This window comes from Xiphophorus hellerii, chromosome 16, assembly GCF_003331165.1.
Source record: "Xiphophorus hellerii strain 12219 chromosome 16, Xiphophorus_hellerii-4.1, whole genome shotgun sequence".
Lineage (NCBI taxonomy): Eukaryota > Metazoa > Chordata > Actinopteri > Cyprinodontiformes > Poeciliidae > Xiphophorus > Xiphophorus hellerii.
The window spans coordinates 10,656,598-10,673,218 of NC_045687.1; the positions used below are offsets into that span (position 1 = coordinate 10,656,598).

Consider the following 16,621-nt stretch of genomic DNA (forward strand, 5'->3'; position numbering starts at 1 on the left):
GAACCAGCACTATGCCACTAAAAAGAATTATTGAAACAGTTTTTGAAATTTTCAGTGCCACATAAAGTGCTGCAAAAATAAAAGTTGTCAAATTCATTGGCTGTAAATTTCACATCAGATCTTTCAGAAAAGCTCCAGTCGGTGGAGATTTTTGCATTAATGGGTGAGCTCTGCCTGCTGCCTCTGAAAGTTAACGCTAAACCAAAAGATTACAAGGTAACATCACTTCAGTGTAGTTTTATCAGGCTTGACCATTAGAAATGCTTTAAGGTACCTGCTTACCTTAAAGCAGGTAATACAAATACAGGTAATGCAAAAATGTTTTACCTGTTTAAAGGTAATCCATTTTTGTTCTTTCAAAAACGTAACTGTTTTTTTAATGTCTATTGTTACATTATTACATTGATCTTTTTTTTTTAATATACAGTAGAACATTAACAGTTTGGCCCTTCATGTGCTGCATGATATAGCAGCTTTCAGCACTATTGTTTTGCAACAACAAAGTCTCTGGTTCAAATTCCAGCGGGGGGCCACGTGTGCACAATTTGTATGATCTCCCCCACGTACGTGTGGCTTCCTCCCTCAGTAGAATAACTTGCATGTTGGACTCATTGGTCATGTGATGGACATAGTTGGTCCAGCAGATAGATGCACATTGTAGTAGGAGCATGCACTTAAAATGTCGACTTGTTAATTTCTAGGAATAAACATTGCAGAAAAACGGTCACTTCTTATCTCGAAGTTGTTAAACATGATCCTCTGAGCAAAGGCCAGCGAGTTGACAGCTCGCTGTGAAACATGGCTTGTTTCAGATTCATGTTTCAGAACCTAATTAAACAAATTACACAGTTTTTCTAACAAACAGCCAACAAGAAATGTATTGTAAACTGAACACCCTGTGTTTGAAAAGTCGCCGTCTGCTGGTCGAGGTCTAGGCACCAACTTACAAACAAACATAAACACATTCCTAAACCAGACAAAATTAGAAAGACTCTAGAGATTGTTACTCCTGTTGTATTAGCTCCTTATTAGCTCATAGTAAATATTTGCTGTTTATTAAAAGAAAATGTTCGGACCAACATATCAGTTCGCCACATTTTTTAGGCCGATTCTTTTCTCAAACTCCAAAGGGTCTAAGAACCATCATATTTCAAAAATGATGTGGATATTTCAATATTTTCTTTACAAACGGGACTATTTTCTTTCAGCGTTTGGTAACTTTTTAATTTTCTCCAAACGGGTTAAACTGATAGCACTGCATACAATATTATTTACTATATTTGTTGTTGGAAAATGATTTTGATGAACGAATATGTGGTTGAAAAATGCCGGCATGTGAAATCAATGTTGTTTTTTTTAAAAAAGGAGTTTGTTATCTTTTCATGTGTGTACTGAACTAGCGACTGTGAATATAAGTTAATTATTACACATGCTGTAATTAAATCAAACCAGAATGAACCAGCGGCGTTGCAGAGAACACTCTGCTGCTCAGACGGACCCTGGACCCTGGATTCACATCCAGCTGGCTGCGGTGCTTGAGCGCCATGTCTGCCATGTCTGCCATGTCTGCCCCGCTGCTCAGGGTCTGCTACAGTTTCCGATGTTTGAATGGACTCAAAGACTGCAGGACGTGGAAACCAGGAGGGGCAGTTTTGCTTCGGTAATTTACTCTTAAAGAAAAAAAAGTAAATAGTGTTTTGGGTTTGACAGCATTTCAGATCATTGACTGGTGTTTAAGTTCTGTCATGCCAGAATGTGTCAGAAATGCTGCATTTCCAAACAGAAGACTTATGATTTATGCCCTTCAGCTTAGATAATTAAAAGCACATTTTTGTTGTCATGCAAATTAAGAAATCAGTTTCCTGCTAATTTCCCCAGGTTTCATTTGCTTAAAAATCTTTAAAGCTGCATTAAGTCAAAACCCTGAAATGACAAGGCACACATTTGTGAATTTGATCTTTGCCAGGTCTCTCCATGTAGACAGTCCACCTCATAAATCATCCCTGACCACCAGCTACGTTCACGGCACCTCTTCCTATTCCTTTCTTCCCCTGACTGTAAGTCAGAGCCTGGAAGCTACCGTCCGACGCTATCCTGACCGCGAAGCCGTGGTGTTTCTACAGGACGGCATCAGAAAAACCTTTGCTGAGTTTCAGACAGATGTGGGTTTCAGATTTAATCCATTTTGATTAGGTTTTCAGAATCTTGCATGCATCAACCCACGTTCTGCCATTTCTTCCTGACAAGGTGGACACGGCTGCAGCTGGCTTGCTTGCTCTGGGCTTGAAGAAAGGTGATCGACTGGGGATTTGGGCTCCCAACATATACGAATGGATCCTTTTCCAGTTTGCCTCAGCTAAGGCCGGAATTATCCTGGTCAGTGTAGAACCTGTCTGTATTTACAAGTCGGATGGATGTTTGAACCTTTCAGTGACTTAGGGGGGAGAGTTGTGCTGCTGGAAGTTTACCAGGTTATCATTTTCCCATCAAATGCAATTTTATTCAGATATTTAGAAGTCCTGACAGTGGTTAATTAATTTGATTGAGAGTCTTAGTTCATCTGGATGAAGTGACAACTCTGAACACATTCAATTAATTTAAAAAATGTTACGCACAACTTTGAATTTATTGTGGATTTTCTCCAAACAAAGAAGGATCAAAATTCTACATGAAAACTCAAACATGGACGTACATCTACACTGACATTTGGTCAAATTAAAAACTAAATAAAACTCACATAGCAATCTGTACCTAACCACAAGGTCTGGTAACCATAAACATAATTCTAGTTGCATTGTTTATTTATTTTTTTTATTTGTTTTTAATTATTTGGACCAAGTTGCATTAATATTGAATAATTCTATTTAACGCATACCAAAAGTGATGTCTATAAAGAAGCTATAAAACTTTTTCTTACAAACATTTCACAATAGGTAATGTTTCCTTCTGCAAACGTTCGGAACAGAATGTTATCTTGTACTTTTCCCCTGGTTTAAAAAACGTCCTTGATATCTGCTCCCAGCCAGTTCTTATCATCTATCTATAGCACAACCTCTCACTGAAAAAGTAAACACAGGGTTTTATAAAAACCAGCAGATTCTGTTTTTACTGCAGGGTATCTAATGTAGTTGTAGCAATCTTTTGAGTGCTGTCTGTGTATGAGAGAGAGGAAGATGATGAGTGGACGATAAACACTCACAGAACAAGAATTGATCACCTAAGTCAACCATTTTTAAAATACTCAGTCAAATGACTTTGATCTTTGACTAAAGTGATATTTGCAGGATAAAGACAGAGTGGAATAAAACCTAAATGAACTCTACGTGGTTAAATATCCAGCCCAAAATATGCCAGAAGCTGTCTGATATCTACAAAAGGCATTACTGGATTGTATAATTCAGACCATGCAGAATAAAAAGGAAAACACAACAGATTCATACTTGTGCCCTCATTCTTCGTTTCTAATGTATTGAAGTTGTTTGCTGTATAAGTTTTCCACCCGGACAAACCTTGTTGCTGTGCCTACAGGTGTCACTGAACCCAGCCTATCAAGTAGACGAACTGGCGTTTACACTGCAAAAGGTAAAGAAAAGATAGACATGCAGAGTGAAATTTTTTTTTAAACAAATCATTTCTAAATAATATTACAACCTAGATTTGCTTCTATGTAGGTCCAGTGTAAAGCAGTATTGTGTCCAACCAGCTTTAAAAGCCAGAACTTTTGCGAGATGCTGCGGGAGATTTGTCCAGGAATCGAGTCAATGCCCCCGAATATGATCAAAAGCTCCAGGTTTGACACAATCAAATGTTATCTTACGTTATGGTCCTTCCACTGTTAATATTTAGGGATGAACAGGATCTGCAATGTCCAAACATTTTACAAACTTGTGAAGTTGAAAGTATTTTGGGTCACAAATTGGTTTGCATTTTTTTTCCCCAAATTAAAAATGATGCTTTTTTTTTTAGCCTAACAGCTAGCTTAAGGAGCAATATTTTAATTAAATTAAGCAGCAAAATGTTTGAATAGAACTTGGAAAATTCTTATTGATTTGAAACATAAACAAAAGAGTCTTGCAAAGTTGCCTTAATATTAAAAAGGCATTTATCTTTTTTTTTCTGGTTGTTTTCAACTATTTCTAGCAGCAACATAAAGATATGGGTAATTCATCAATTCATTTTAATTAAATTCAAATCAATTCAGTTTATTTATATAGCGCTAATTCACAACAAAAGTTGTCTTAAGGCACAATACAAAAAGAATAATTTCAGTTCAATCATATATGCATTCCAACTGATTCTAGGTGTGAAGCATAACAGTATGTTCAATTAGTTACTGAAAGAAAACCCAGCATATTGCATCGAGTCCGATTCACTTTGCTAGTGAGCCAAATTCTTATCATTTCTGAATTGCTGTTGTAGGCCACACTAAATTATTTAAACGGCCCCAGAGTCGCATGTTGGACATCTTGCCCTAGTTATTTAAAATGTATAATCATGTTAGTTCTGTCAGCAGCTCAGAGAATCTGTTTCGGGATCTTCCAGGGTGCCAGAGCTGCGTATGATCATTGCGACCGACAACAGGCAGCCAGGGATGCTCCATGTGGACGATGTGATGCAGGCAGCGGAGAGTCAGCACTACAAGCAGCTGTTGGACCTGCAGAGCCAGCTGTCCTTTGATGATGCCATCAACATCCAGTTCACTTCAGTAACCTTCATTACGAGACCTTTCACATGCAGCGTAGTGATATCATATCGAGACATATTGACCTAGATGCATGTTTCTCTTGCTTCACTGGCACTAGGGTACCACTGGAAAACCAAAGGGAGCCACTCTTTCCCACAACAATATTGTAAATAATGCATATTATGTGGGCCTCCGTATGGGCTACAATCACAGAGTGAGTCCACACTTGTCTGGTATATATATATATATCAAAACACACATTTTGATTTGAATAATCAATGTATTTATTATTCACAATCAGCCTCAGGTGCGAGTGTGTGTGCCTGTGCCTCTGTATCACTGCTTCGGCTCTGTGATCGGAGGGATGAGCATGGCAGTTCACGGCATCACTCTCGTGTTCCCTTCTTCTGCTTACAACAGCTCTGCCAATTTAGAGGCCATCCAGAATGAAAAGTAGGATCCTCAGAGTCCATAGTGCGTCCAGTAACAAGAACTCTCAATGATTGCTGATCATACGTTCCTCCTCTTTAGGTGCAATTTTGTCTACGGCACTCCCACAATGTACACTGACTTGCTGAGTCGGGATTTACACAAGTATGACCTGTCATCAGTTGAAGCTGGTAAGAGACTTAAAAAGTCAAGATTAGTTGGTTTTATTCAATTTGGAGTGAAGTATTGTCTTTGCTTTAGGGCTCATGGGAGGCTCTCCATGCCCCCCCGAGATCCTGAGGCGACTCATATCAAACATGAACATGAAAGAAATAACGGTGAGCATTTAATTTTTAATGCGTGACAGTCAAAGAGCTCCTGACAGTAAATTAGGTTAATCTTTTTACAGATTATATATGGAACTACTGAAAACAGCCCTCTTACGTTCTTGGGGTTCCCACAAGACAACGATGATCTGAAGATCAACACTGTCGGGTGTATCATGCCTCACACTGAGGTATGCTTTTTTGGTGCAAAAAAACAGTGCAGCAGCTCAAACCTTGAGCTTTTTCACACTCTAACATGGTGCCAAAATGTGTATTTCCAGGCCAAGATAGTGGACCCCAACTCGGGCCAGATTGTCCCTTTGGGGGCGTCGGGGGAGCTGATGACCAGAGGTTACTGTGTGATGCTCGGGTACTGGGATGATCCTCAGAAAACCAGAGAGGTCATCTCTGAGGATCGCTGGTATAGGACTGGGTAAGATGAGTTTTTGAAATCAGAGAATTTTTTGTAATAATTTTAAAGTTATGAGTGAGTTACAGTACTTCTCCCATCCAGTGACACAGCCAGCCTGAACAGTCTGGGGTACTGCTGCATCGAGGGACGTATGAAGGACATGATCATTCGCGGAGGGGAGAACATTTACCCCGCTGAGGTGGAACAATTTCTCCACAAGCATCCAAAAGTTCTGGAGGTGCAGGTGAGATTTAAAAACCCTGAGGGTGAGCGGTTTGCACTAAATATTTTATTTTTACAAGACAGCTACAGTGCTGCTCGGCTTCCCAGGTGGTTGGAGTGAAAGATGAGAGGCTGGGTGAGCAGGTGTGTGCTTGCGTCAGGCTGAGGGAGGGCCAGACCTCCACTGTAGAGGAGATAAGAGACTTCTGCACAGGAAAGGTAGGAAAAGATGGATATACTGTACATGCACACAGACTAAAATGATTTTTAATTATTCAAAAAGTAGCACACAGTCATGTATGTTATTTTTTTCCTTTTAGATTTCTCACTTTAAGATTCCATACTATGTGGTGTTTGTAGACAGTTACCCACTAACTGTCTCTGGAAAGGTGGGAGAGCTGTTTTAATGCCAGCATTTACAAATTTAAGTAATATAATACATAATTGATGCTTGAGTTGTAAAGCTAAACTTTTTTTTTGTTTCTCTAGATCAAGAAGAACATATTAAAGAAGGAAGTGGAGAAGAAATTAGGTCTATGATTTTGTTTTTTAGCTTTTAAAATGAGTAAAGATTAAAACTAATTTATGTATCTGAATAATTTATGCCTTGTTTTAAATTGTGCTGGAATATTAAAGCAGCCTGTTGATTTATTCAATATTAAAGCTTTACAACATAGCAAATGAATGATCCAGTTTTTAATTGTCCCACCATACATCTTAAAATGAGCATCAACTGTATAACTTTCAATAAATTATTTTAAACAAGCAACTTTTTAGACATGTTTTTAGATAATCAAAAGGTGTAATAAGTTTTAGACCATAATAGGTTTCGTTTAAGTATCAAAACAAAAAACCCCAACATGTTTTCATTTCACCAAAACCATAGGCATATTTATTATCTCAATCTTTATTTACTTTAACAATTGACAATTTAATAGCATATTACAATGGCTGTAACCACTGTACAAAAGTAAAACTCGTTATCTCAACACATGCCATACAGTGGCAATAATCTGAAATAAATAGGACTTTAATGCCAAATGTCTCTATGTACATGTAAGCAAATTTTCCCCTTCTATATACACTACTGTACAAACTCGCTAAAGTCTCTTCAGTAACAGGCTCTACTGTAAACTGAGATCTCATAAATACAAACAACTAACCTTTAAATTATACTTCAGGCTATAACGGGTTTAAAAATGTGAGCTGCAAGAAGAAAAATAGATACAAAGTCAATAACAAAGCTGCCAAGACCAAAAAAAAAAAAAAGTTAATACCAAATTAATATTAGTGAAAATCTGTGCTGCACTGCACAAAACCCTGAAAAGATCCATTGAGTTTAGATACGCTTCAGTAAAACTGAAAACTGTCAGAAAGATTTTTCAATATTTTGTTTGGCTTTGAGAATCCTTTACAGGTAGGGAGAATTTTGGGGCCAAATTCATGTCATAACATAATAAAGACAAAACTGTTTTCTTAAAATTATAAGTAGAAGAAAGAAAACAATTCAGGGGGGCAGAAGAATGCTTCACCCAACAGAAGACATGGCAACGACTGTGCTACATGGCTTTGGACAATCAACATTCACTTCGGTCTGTCTTTTCAGCGCGGGGCCGACCCACACTTCTGCAACCATAAATAGACATGCAAAAAAAAAAAAGCAGCAAACAAGAAATATGCATTTCAAAGCATACAAGATAAACCAGCTGGAATAAGCATTTCCCTTTTTTTTAAATATTAAACATTCAAAATATAAATAAGTTCAACTGTGCAATTCAGAAGAAAATACATGAAAAAAAATAATCAAAAAAAGCTGTGGTCAGTTGAGGGCCTTTTTGTCAAGAAGAAGTTCATTAGAGCCGTTGAGTTAGTGCTGCAGCGTAAACGGTGACATCAAGGCAGCAAACAAGCACTGAAGAGATCTGCTTTAGGCACATGCAGGGATCAGGTAGGAACATGGCTATGCACCTACCCAGCTGCACTCCGAGCTGCAACCTGGAGGCAAGTTTATTTAACTTCTGTCATGCATCTGTCAAATTCAGTCATGCATATCCTCACCCAGTCAACGCTCTTTCAGTCAGTCACACACATACACCCCCACACGCACACACACACACACAGCAGCTCATGAGTTCTATTTGTAGCCATGTTGTGTTGGATGGGCTTTGAGCAGAGGTTTGAATGGCATGTTGGGTCCTCACACACTTAAAGGCAGCATGCCTGGAGGAGGGATGGCTCTGTTGGTTGCCATGGAGCTCGGGTCCAGTCCATTAACAGTGCTGCAGATGAAAACAGGACATGAATTTTTGTTAGCAGGTAGAATTAAGACATAGCAGAACCAAAACTACAAGAGAGGTTTACCTTGTTTCAAAGTAGGACGTGTGCAGAGGGTGTGGGAACTTTGTAGGGTTGCTGTTGAGGATTGTGCCAACGTCTGTGGAGTATTTTTTTCGCGCTGCCTGATCTTTGGCAATGTTCCTACAAGCTGCAAGTTTGGTCTCCAAAGCCTAATGACAAAACAGGGAAAAAAAACGGGAATTTAACCTTACAGGTAAAGCTTGTGACTTAACCACAAATTAAAACAATGAGACGTGGAATTTTATGTCTTGATTTTGTTGCAGCTCCTCCTTTCCCACATTATTTCTGCACCAAATACGGAAATATTTGGTGCAGAAATATTGTGACAGCAACACAGCCACCCTGTCCAGCATTCTGGAGCCCCTATTGCATCTATTTTTGCATCGGTACAGTTGCAGAAATAATCAAAGAAATACAGTAAGATGTTTTAATTTATTACTATTTTAAATAGCAGAACTCCAGTTCATCCGGCAAGACAAATTTCATCGAAATGTTTCTAAATCAATAAGTGATGCTGCAGGTTGGGAAAGAAAGGAGAATTATTCATTTGGAGATAAAATCCACTGGTTTAAGATGAAACTTCTAACATCACCCATGTTGCATAATACAAGCAAATCTTTGTTGCAGAGTAAATTTATCAGAGTTACGTTTATTGAACTCAATTTATATGACTATTTTGAACAGATAAATCATCTGTAAAAATATCCAACATCTCACTGGAAGAATGAAAGTTGTGCTCGCATAAAGCTCAAGTTTTTTAAAATGTTAATTTATTTGTCCTCACTTTCTTCTAAGTGCGTGCATAATGCGTCATTGCTCTGTGGCCAGACAGAGATGTGTTAATCCTACTATTTTTGGCTTCTTTCAAAATTAGAAAGCCAAGCAATTTCAAGTTTGCACTTTTGAATCTGTCTCTAAACTCTCGCAGAGAGATGCAAAAGAATAAATCGGCTATAAATTGATAATGTAAATAAATAAAACCTACCCCAACTTTTCTCAGAAGGTCTCCAACTATATTAAGAGCTGAGATCCTGGCAGAAGGTGTGAGGGCCGAGCCGCTGCAGCCATTGGTCAGTCCTACAGTAAAAAGATTAAATTAATTAAAATATATATATTTTTAAATATATGCAGAAATAAGAGTGGGAACAACCCTTACCCTTTTGGCTGATGAACGCATGCTCTATACTCTTCCCTACAGGTGTTGCAGGGAGTGATAAAGAGGCCTGGACTGCAGAATCAGTCTTGTCTATATCTGATGTAGGCGAGCTCGGTGCCGACATCCTGTCAGTACTCCGCTCTCGTACTGCCAGCTCCTGTCGCAGATCTGCAGGAGATTGAAGTGTGACTAATCAAATTCTCATCCAAAATGCCACAAATAGTACAAACCCAATCTTAAAAAAAGGTTTCTTCCTTACCTCTGGCTTCGTCTTTCAGCCGCTGCACTGACACGAGGAGCGACTCCTTCTCGTCCAGCTCACTCTCAAGGAAAGCATTTCTCTCGATGGCCTGGTTCAAACGGCTCTCAAAGTCCTCCAGAGACACTATTGTTGCCCTAAAATCAGAAACACGGCTTGTTTCGTGAACATCGCAGAAATTCTAACAGTCTAAATGCATCTTAATGCATTATTCTGATTCTGACCTTTTGGCTCTCTCCAAGTCGTCATTGGCTTGTTCCAGTTCTCGTACGTATTTGTGTAGCTGCTCCTTGATGCTGCGGGTCTGGCTCAGGTCGTCCTCCAGCATGGAAGTCTGTTTGTAACTCTGAGCATACTGCTGCTCTAGCTTTTCCTGATAACAGATAGAATAAAGAGAAGAAAACGCCCCGGGAGTGAGCCGATATAGAGAACCAGGAGCACAAAAGCGCACTGTAGCATGACGTTTGAAAATATTATTTTATGCATTTGCTTGATGGTCGCAAACAACAGCAGAGGAAATGAGGAGAGTCACAAGACAGTCGAGATGTTCTTTGGTGTTATTTCACTGTCAAAAGGCCCTTTTGTTCCCAGGGGAGGCTCCTGGCCCCGCTTCCTGCGCTAGGTTACGTGTAATTAGAGGCATTGCTGTGTGCCTTTACTGTGGCCCCTGACACACAAAGACAGGAAGGCATCATTCATACCTTCTCCGGTTCATTTGCAGTGTTCCTTTTTAGAGTTAGGTGTGGCACATGGGCTCACATGTTTAACCACAATGTGCTGATGGTGAACTTCTTATTGTGTGTACATAAATACAGCCGGCAACAATCAGAACTCAGCGCTCAGGCCCGCTCTGATTTAGAACGAGACTCGTCCTTCCTATTTCCTTCTACTTTATCCCGACATCCAATTAAGCGTTGCCACAGGATTACTTAACATGCTTTGTAAACTCTGTCCTAGGAAGCAGATCAGATGACTCAAGTAACTCTGCTTGGTGTCCCAACTGGAGATGCGCCTGTGACAGATTTTGTGAAGGCCTGACCTGCCAAGTAATATTTTGGCAAATTCAGATTGTTTTTCTTTAAACTTTTATGGAATTTATTATTTTTTTCTGGATAAATCTTTAAAAATCTTGTCCTGACTATAAAATGTTTGTTTTAAAATACAAGAGTTTCTCAAAAGCAGAATGATGTTTCTCTCTGGATCCTGTATATGTATTTAACTAAATTATAAGACAGTGTGTAGCAAATGTTTGCCATTTTTTTCCATAAGATCCATTTAAAATGAATAACAACTGTTTTCAACTTGGTTTATTGAGGGTGAAAAACCCTGATTTGCATTCCAGTGTCGGATTGTTTGACTGCCAAGTCATTCATTAATTTATTGTAACAACGCATAACCATTATGTAGACATTAGTGTGAACAAACAATCTTTATTTTGTAGGGTCAGAGGCGTCAGATGATCTTCTGTGTCCAGCTGACCAGATAAATATTTTAAGCAAACACAGCAACTTGTATGATGTGAAAGGACAAATTTTTCCATAATGAAGAACTTGTGGTTGTCTGTGTTACAGAACTTTGATTTGAAAGGGGGTTTCTTTGTGTTTTTCCTGTAGAAATGGTCAGATTTTTACTTCAGCTGTGAGATTTCTAAAATAATTTCATCATTTTCTATTCTAGCGGTTTACCTTCAGGTTGGACGCCTCGTTCTTCAGTCTCTCGTTTTCAGCTTGTAGATCTCGAAGGCGGTGTTCAGCCTGACTGAGCTGAGCCTCCAGTTCGGCCTCCAGTTCCCGGCTCCCCTCCTGGAACTCCTGCAGCTCCTCTTGAGCATCTTGGCAACTGAATGATACAAACACAGAGAAGAGGGAGAAAAAAAAAAAAACAACTGTCATTGTTTCACATCTGCATCACAGATCAACACTGGGACCATTCAGCTTTGCAGAGCAGCTCAGCAGCATTAGTTCTAGAAAACGGCCAGGCTATTGTTCTGCAGGAAGAGTTTAGCTCAGGCATGTTCCTGGAGCTTTGACAGAAATAGACCTGGAAAAGGCTTAACTTTCACTCGTGATTTAACTATACAACACCAATCCCATCTCAGCATTGCTGAATTAACATAAGCGTGCTACTTGTATAATATAAAAAAAGGTGCATTTGTATTAACAACCAAAGCTGGAATGGAAAATCTCATTCTTACATAACCTTTTCCCTGATCAGATGACACTGTACCCAACGCCACTCTGAGTTCAGCTGCCTTGCACTGAGATAATACTCTCAGAGAGAGCTGGAATCCATGAATCAGTTTCTGTGCGTGGTCATTCCACGCATGCCAATGTCAGAAAGCCTTGTGACATCAGAAGATGAGTTCTCCAACGTCCCAGCGCCAGGCAGTCAATTTAAAACTACACTCTCAATGTCTAAATCTACAAGAAGTTACCATTTCATACAAACGTCAAATGTAGCAAAGCAAAATATGGCAAGTTAAACATTTCAAAAAGGTAATTCATTAACAATGCAAGCTGCAGTTGTTGACAGGTTTGTGTTAAAGTCCGCCTGAGAAAACACATGCTTGAAACACGTGCAACAAGCCACCTACTTGAAGTTAGTTTTTCCGTGGCTTGATGTTTTTCCCGCATATACCCACTGCAGGAATTTCTCGGAAAATCACCATGTCTTTAACCCTTTATATGCAACCCTTCACTTTGCCTGAGTGGCTCTCAGTTTCACATAAGGACCAAGCAGGGTTTAAAAAGATTTACGCAGCACAGCTGCAGACCCCAGAAAGGCCTGTGGCTTTTGCTAAAGCTTTTGTCATTTCCTCTTGAATTGGTCAGCAGGTTTGCGGTTTGTTATGTCATAAGGCTCAACCCGGTAGCCCTGCGCTGAAAACCACAAACATTTCTCAACTGAGGTTGGCTTTTATTTTTGTGCTAATACAGGGGAACTGCTGCCAGCTACAAAATAAGCTCAGTTATGTTGCTGCAAGATGAGCTTATTGAGCAAAAACATTATTCTATAATTACACACACAAAACGTTGAGAACAAAACAAAACATGCAGCTCAAGGTCACACATAAAAACAGAACGCTAAAAATATCAACTTACAGTTTACAACCGACACATATAAAGTATATGACACAAAGTATGAAGTCACAGGGGCACAACCTACCTTTTTTTATATTTCAGGGCTTGAGTTTTCCAATAGTCAACCTCCTCATCCTTTGATGAAAATTTAGGAATCATCTCTGTGTCCATGTCAGGGCAACCTAAGAAGAACAGAGACATATTCTTAATACTGACTGGTGAAATAAGAAAAAAACAAAACAAAAAAACCCACTTTTACACAAGCAGGTTACCCTCGTCTGGCACTAAATATTTAATCTTTTGTGTTCTTTGGCATGTCGAAACAAGTAGGATGCATTCCCTTCTTATCTCAAATCAGAGCAACCAATGAAATCCAGTTTTTAAATTTGCCACCCGAATGGAAACAACACATTTTTGAGGTCTACAATGAGAAATAATTCCAGGTAAGTTTGATCATGTCACAATATGACCAGTATGTTCAGTATTTTTTTATTTGAATTTGCAGTAGGCCAGCTAGTTCTTCATGGAGGAATGCTTCATTGTTTTAAAAAAATGCGTGGTTAGGTGTATAAATGTGCTAAATAATGTGCCATTTGCTAAATTAGAGAGGACTTTGTATTTACACCTCTATAAAGTTTGCTCTTCAACTTTAAACGACCAGTTTCCAGAAAATATCCAAATAAAGGGTAGTTAATGTTAAACAGATGTTTTATGCGTTTAATCCACTGTTGTGTTTGCAAGAGCAGCACTATAACACACAGCTACCTTAGTCCATGCAGATTTAAAAAAAATAATAGATTGTTTTCAGAAAAATGTAAGAATATTTTCAACTGCTGTTGGGTTTGTGGGACTATAGATTTAGTCTCTGGCTTAGATTAGACTAAAAAGGATGTGTGATTTTCTCCACTCATTCGGGTGGGCGACTGCTCTTCCGTTGAAACATTCCTGTGAGGTGGCCTCATCAGCAACTGACTGACTGACAACATGTGTTAGTATGCAGCTTCACAAATCAAAACAGTGGAAAGCTGGATGGTTTCCCCAAAATACCACTGACAAAACAAGTTGGGTGCATCATGTGATAGGGGGAGACTTATTGGCTGTCCAGGTTGGGTGCATCATGTGATAGGGGGAGACTTATTGGCTGTCCAGGTTGGGTGCATCATGTGATAGGGGGAGACTTATTGGCTGTCCAGGTTGGGTGCATCATGTGATAGGGGGAGACTTATCGGCTGTCCAGGAAAGTACCAACAATGTCTAGGGGATTCTGTGTCTCCCAAATACATGTGATAATCAAGAGCTGCCATGGTAACAGGCCAAAGCCTTGTAGAAAACTGGATATTCAATGGCACATTCAGAACTATAGATGCAGCCTTTCCAGATCTGCAATGTCTTGTTGTCAACACAGAGTGTACAGGTAACATAACACACCAGCAGAAGAGGTCAAGCCCGATCATGTAACAGGTTAAGAATAAGGACAGGAGGGAACCTGCATTAGGAGGGATGATAATTTCACCGTCCTTTTTTGCCATGACAAAACAAACACTAAAAGGGAAGTGGGGAGAAAGTCCTCCACCTACCATACTGTGTGCTTATGCTTTAAGAATGATGACTCTATATTTAACAGAACTTCGGAAGCTGATGAGATCAGTATTACATCAACTCTTTTTCATTAATGTTTATTCAGTCTTATTGGCTCAATTTGCACGGATAGCATCACTCCTTGAAGGTTTAAAGGGTGTGGTGGTGAAATTACACACCAAACCTTATGTTAAGGCTTAATATCTTCTGCTAGATTGCTACCTTAAATTAGCATCTTTTGTGAACTGAGCATTAGAAAGGAGAGAAAAAAACAACTCCAGACATTAACAGTTTCTGAAACGTAAAACCAACGACTAGTATTCATCTAAAACAAATCTTACAGACTGGATATTATTTATCTCAGTTATTTAGTCAAGCAGAGAAGAGGTCGCTAATTTAAACATGTCGCTATCTGACACCCTACATTTAGACTGAAGCAGTCCTGTGTTTGAAGACGCCAGAAGGTTCCACAAACAGCGGACTGAAATTAAATTAAATGAAATTAAATGTAAAAGCTAAGTAGTACAGTCGAAATGTGAGCTTTTATCTTCGTAACGTTCACAAAAGAACAGCACCGGAGAACATTGAGCGAACAGGCCAATAATTGACAATAATAAATCATACTTAAATCCTTACCTGCTCATATCAACCGGTTGTCTGGTCCTCTGTTTCAACAATACTCCGTTCAGCCGGTAAAACACACAACGAGACGCACTCCTTCTCCCGGTATGGGCCTCTGACACTGACTGAGGGAACTGGAATGTGTTTAGGAAATTGCCAACGCGTCTCCCGGAACTAACGTAAATCCTCATGCAAGACGTACGCCGTGACGTAGTTTCACGTTACGTAACGTCTGAAACTAAAAAAGGCACTCCTTTTTCTTTTTTTCTTTTTTTTCCCTTTTCCATCGGAGTGTTGGAGTTATGTCAATAACCACAAGGTGGCGTCCACAAGAGGACTAACCTGACCCTAGTGACAGATGGAAAACAAAATACATGTTTTTGATATACGTCTCAATCATAGTCATCCATCCATCCATCCATCCATCCATCCATCCATCCATCCATCCATCCATCCATCCATCCATCCATCCATCCATCGGAGTCACTAGGTCACCAAACAAAAACATGGCCAGGAAACTGCACTGAACAACAGTGCATTCACATTTAAACCAGTTTAGTGTAGTTTACATGTTACATTCCTATCCTGAGGGACTAACCCTAACATGCATGCTTTATGTACTGTGGAAGACAGCTGGGACATCAACAGGCAGAGGTGTGGACAAATTTGGGGAATTTTTCCTATTTTTGTAAGAGTAAAAAAAATGTGTGCAGATGAGAACTTTCAAGATGCAGATTGTGTGTTAAATGAAGCAAATTTGTATTCAAAGTTCCACACTGTATGCTCCAAAGTTTCGACTGATTTCTTGAATCAGTTGAAGTTAGCATAATTGTTTTCCACTCATAAAAGGTGTTTTCTCATTCTTTAGCCATCTGGTCATATTCACAGAAAAGAAACTGGTAATGCAGACTGACCTGAATCACAAAAAGCTTATTAATAGGTGAAATTAATAGGTATTTTTATGCAGTGTATGTAATCTTCTGGTCACAATATACTCACCATTTATTTCATTACGTAAGACTTATTGCTCTCATTTCTCATTGCTTATTGCTCTTTCCTTCTATTTACTTATTTTATCTTGTATTTTATCTTGTATTGTTATGTATGATCCATGTGCCTCCTGTAATTGCCCCCCGGAGATAAATAAAGCATTTTTTATTGAATTGAATAGAATTAAGACTCTAATAACACCCATTTTTCTCTTGACTCAATTCTTAATGGAATAGATCAGACAAGGTGTCTGAACATCCCTCAGAGATTTTAAAAGATCCATATTGTTCATGGAAAATGTTGTCTGCACATTTGTCTGAACTGCAAATCCATGATTCGAATCTCCAATCACATCCCAAAGCTTCTCTGCTGGAGTGAGATCTGGTCATTATGGAGACCATTTTATTTTGCAGGTACTGTATACAGTTATGTAAAGTACTTTTTTTTTCTTGAACATAGTTAGGTGTAGTTATTTTTAGTGACCACAAGGTGGTGCATAACAGCCA

General features: G+C 39.1%; 2 protein-coding genes across 2 annotated transcripts; one reads left to right on the forward strand and one right to left on the reverse strand.

The window, feature by feature from the left end:
- Nucleotides 1-440: 440 nt before the first annotated feature.
- On the forward strand, nt 441-7,391 carry LOC116735914 (medium-chain acyl-CoA ligase ACSF2, mitochondrial-like). The gene is made up of 16 exons (XM_032588080.1): nt 441-1,660; nt 1,967-2,162; nt 2,248-2,376; nt 3,529-3,582; nt 3,672-3,790; nt 4,543-4,705; nt 4,803-4,898; nt 4,986-5,137; nt 5,216-5,304; nt 5,375-5,451; nt 5,523-5,630; nt 5,721-5,872; nt 5,954-6,095; nt 6,182-6,292; nt 6,394-6,462; nt 6,563-7,391. Exons 1-16 carry the CDS (start codon nt 1,545-1,547, stop codon nt 6,611-6,613), a joined length of 1,824 nt encoding a protein of 607 aa, XP_032443971.1. The 5' UTR covers nt 441-1,544; the 3' UTR covers nt 6,614-7,391.
- ndel1b (nudE neurodevelopment protein 1-like 1b) lies at nt 6,963-15,303 on the reverse strand. Its single transcript, XM_032588081.1, has 9 exons — nt 15,141-15,303; nt 13,012-13,108; nt 11,532-11,685; nt 10,071-10,219; nt 9,847-9,983; nt 9,588-9,755; nt 9,417-9,508; nt 8,435-8,580; nt 6,963-8,352 (listed from the first exon to the last, which is right to left on the reverse strand). Exons 2-9 carry the CDS (start codon nt 13,095-13,097, stop codon nt 8,271-8,273), a joined length of 1,014 nt encoding a protein of 337 aa, XP_032443972.1. The 5' UTR covers nt 13,098-13,108; nt 15,141-15,303; the 3' UTR covers nt 6,963-8,270.
- Nucleotides 15,304-16,621: the final 1,318 nt, after the last annotated feature.

What these genes read in the sequence shown, in the direction of transcription:
- LOC116735914 (XM_032588080.1), top strand. Translation starts at nt 1,545, where the DNA reads ATGTCTGCCATGTCTGCCATGTCTGCCCCGCTGCTCAGGGTCTGCTAC. An exon ending in TTGCTGAGTTTCAGACAGAT is followed by an intron (nt 2,163 to 2,247) that starts GTGGGTTTCAGA and finishes CTTCCTGACAAG; the next exon opens with GTGGACACGGCTGCAGCTGG. An exon ending in CACTAACTGTCTCTGGAAAG is followed by an intron (nt 6,463 to 6,562) that starts GTGGGAGAGCTG and finishes TTGTTTCTCTAG; the next exon opens with ATCAAGAAGAACATATTAAA.
- ndel1b (XM_032588081.1), bottom strand. Translation starts at nt 13,097, where the DNA reads ATGGACACAGAGATGATTCCTAAATTTTCATCAAAGGATGAGGAGGTT. An exon ending in GCCCTGAAATATAAAAAAAG is followed by an intron (nt 11,686 to 13,011) that starts GTAGGTTGTGCC and finishes TGTATCATTCAG; the next exon opens with TTGCCAAGATGCTCAAGAGG. An exon ending in GCTGAAAGACGAAGCCAGAG is followed by an intron (nt 9,756 to 9,846) that starts GTAAGGAAGAAA and finishes AATCTCCTGCAG; the next exon opens with ATCTGCGACAGGAGCTGGCA.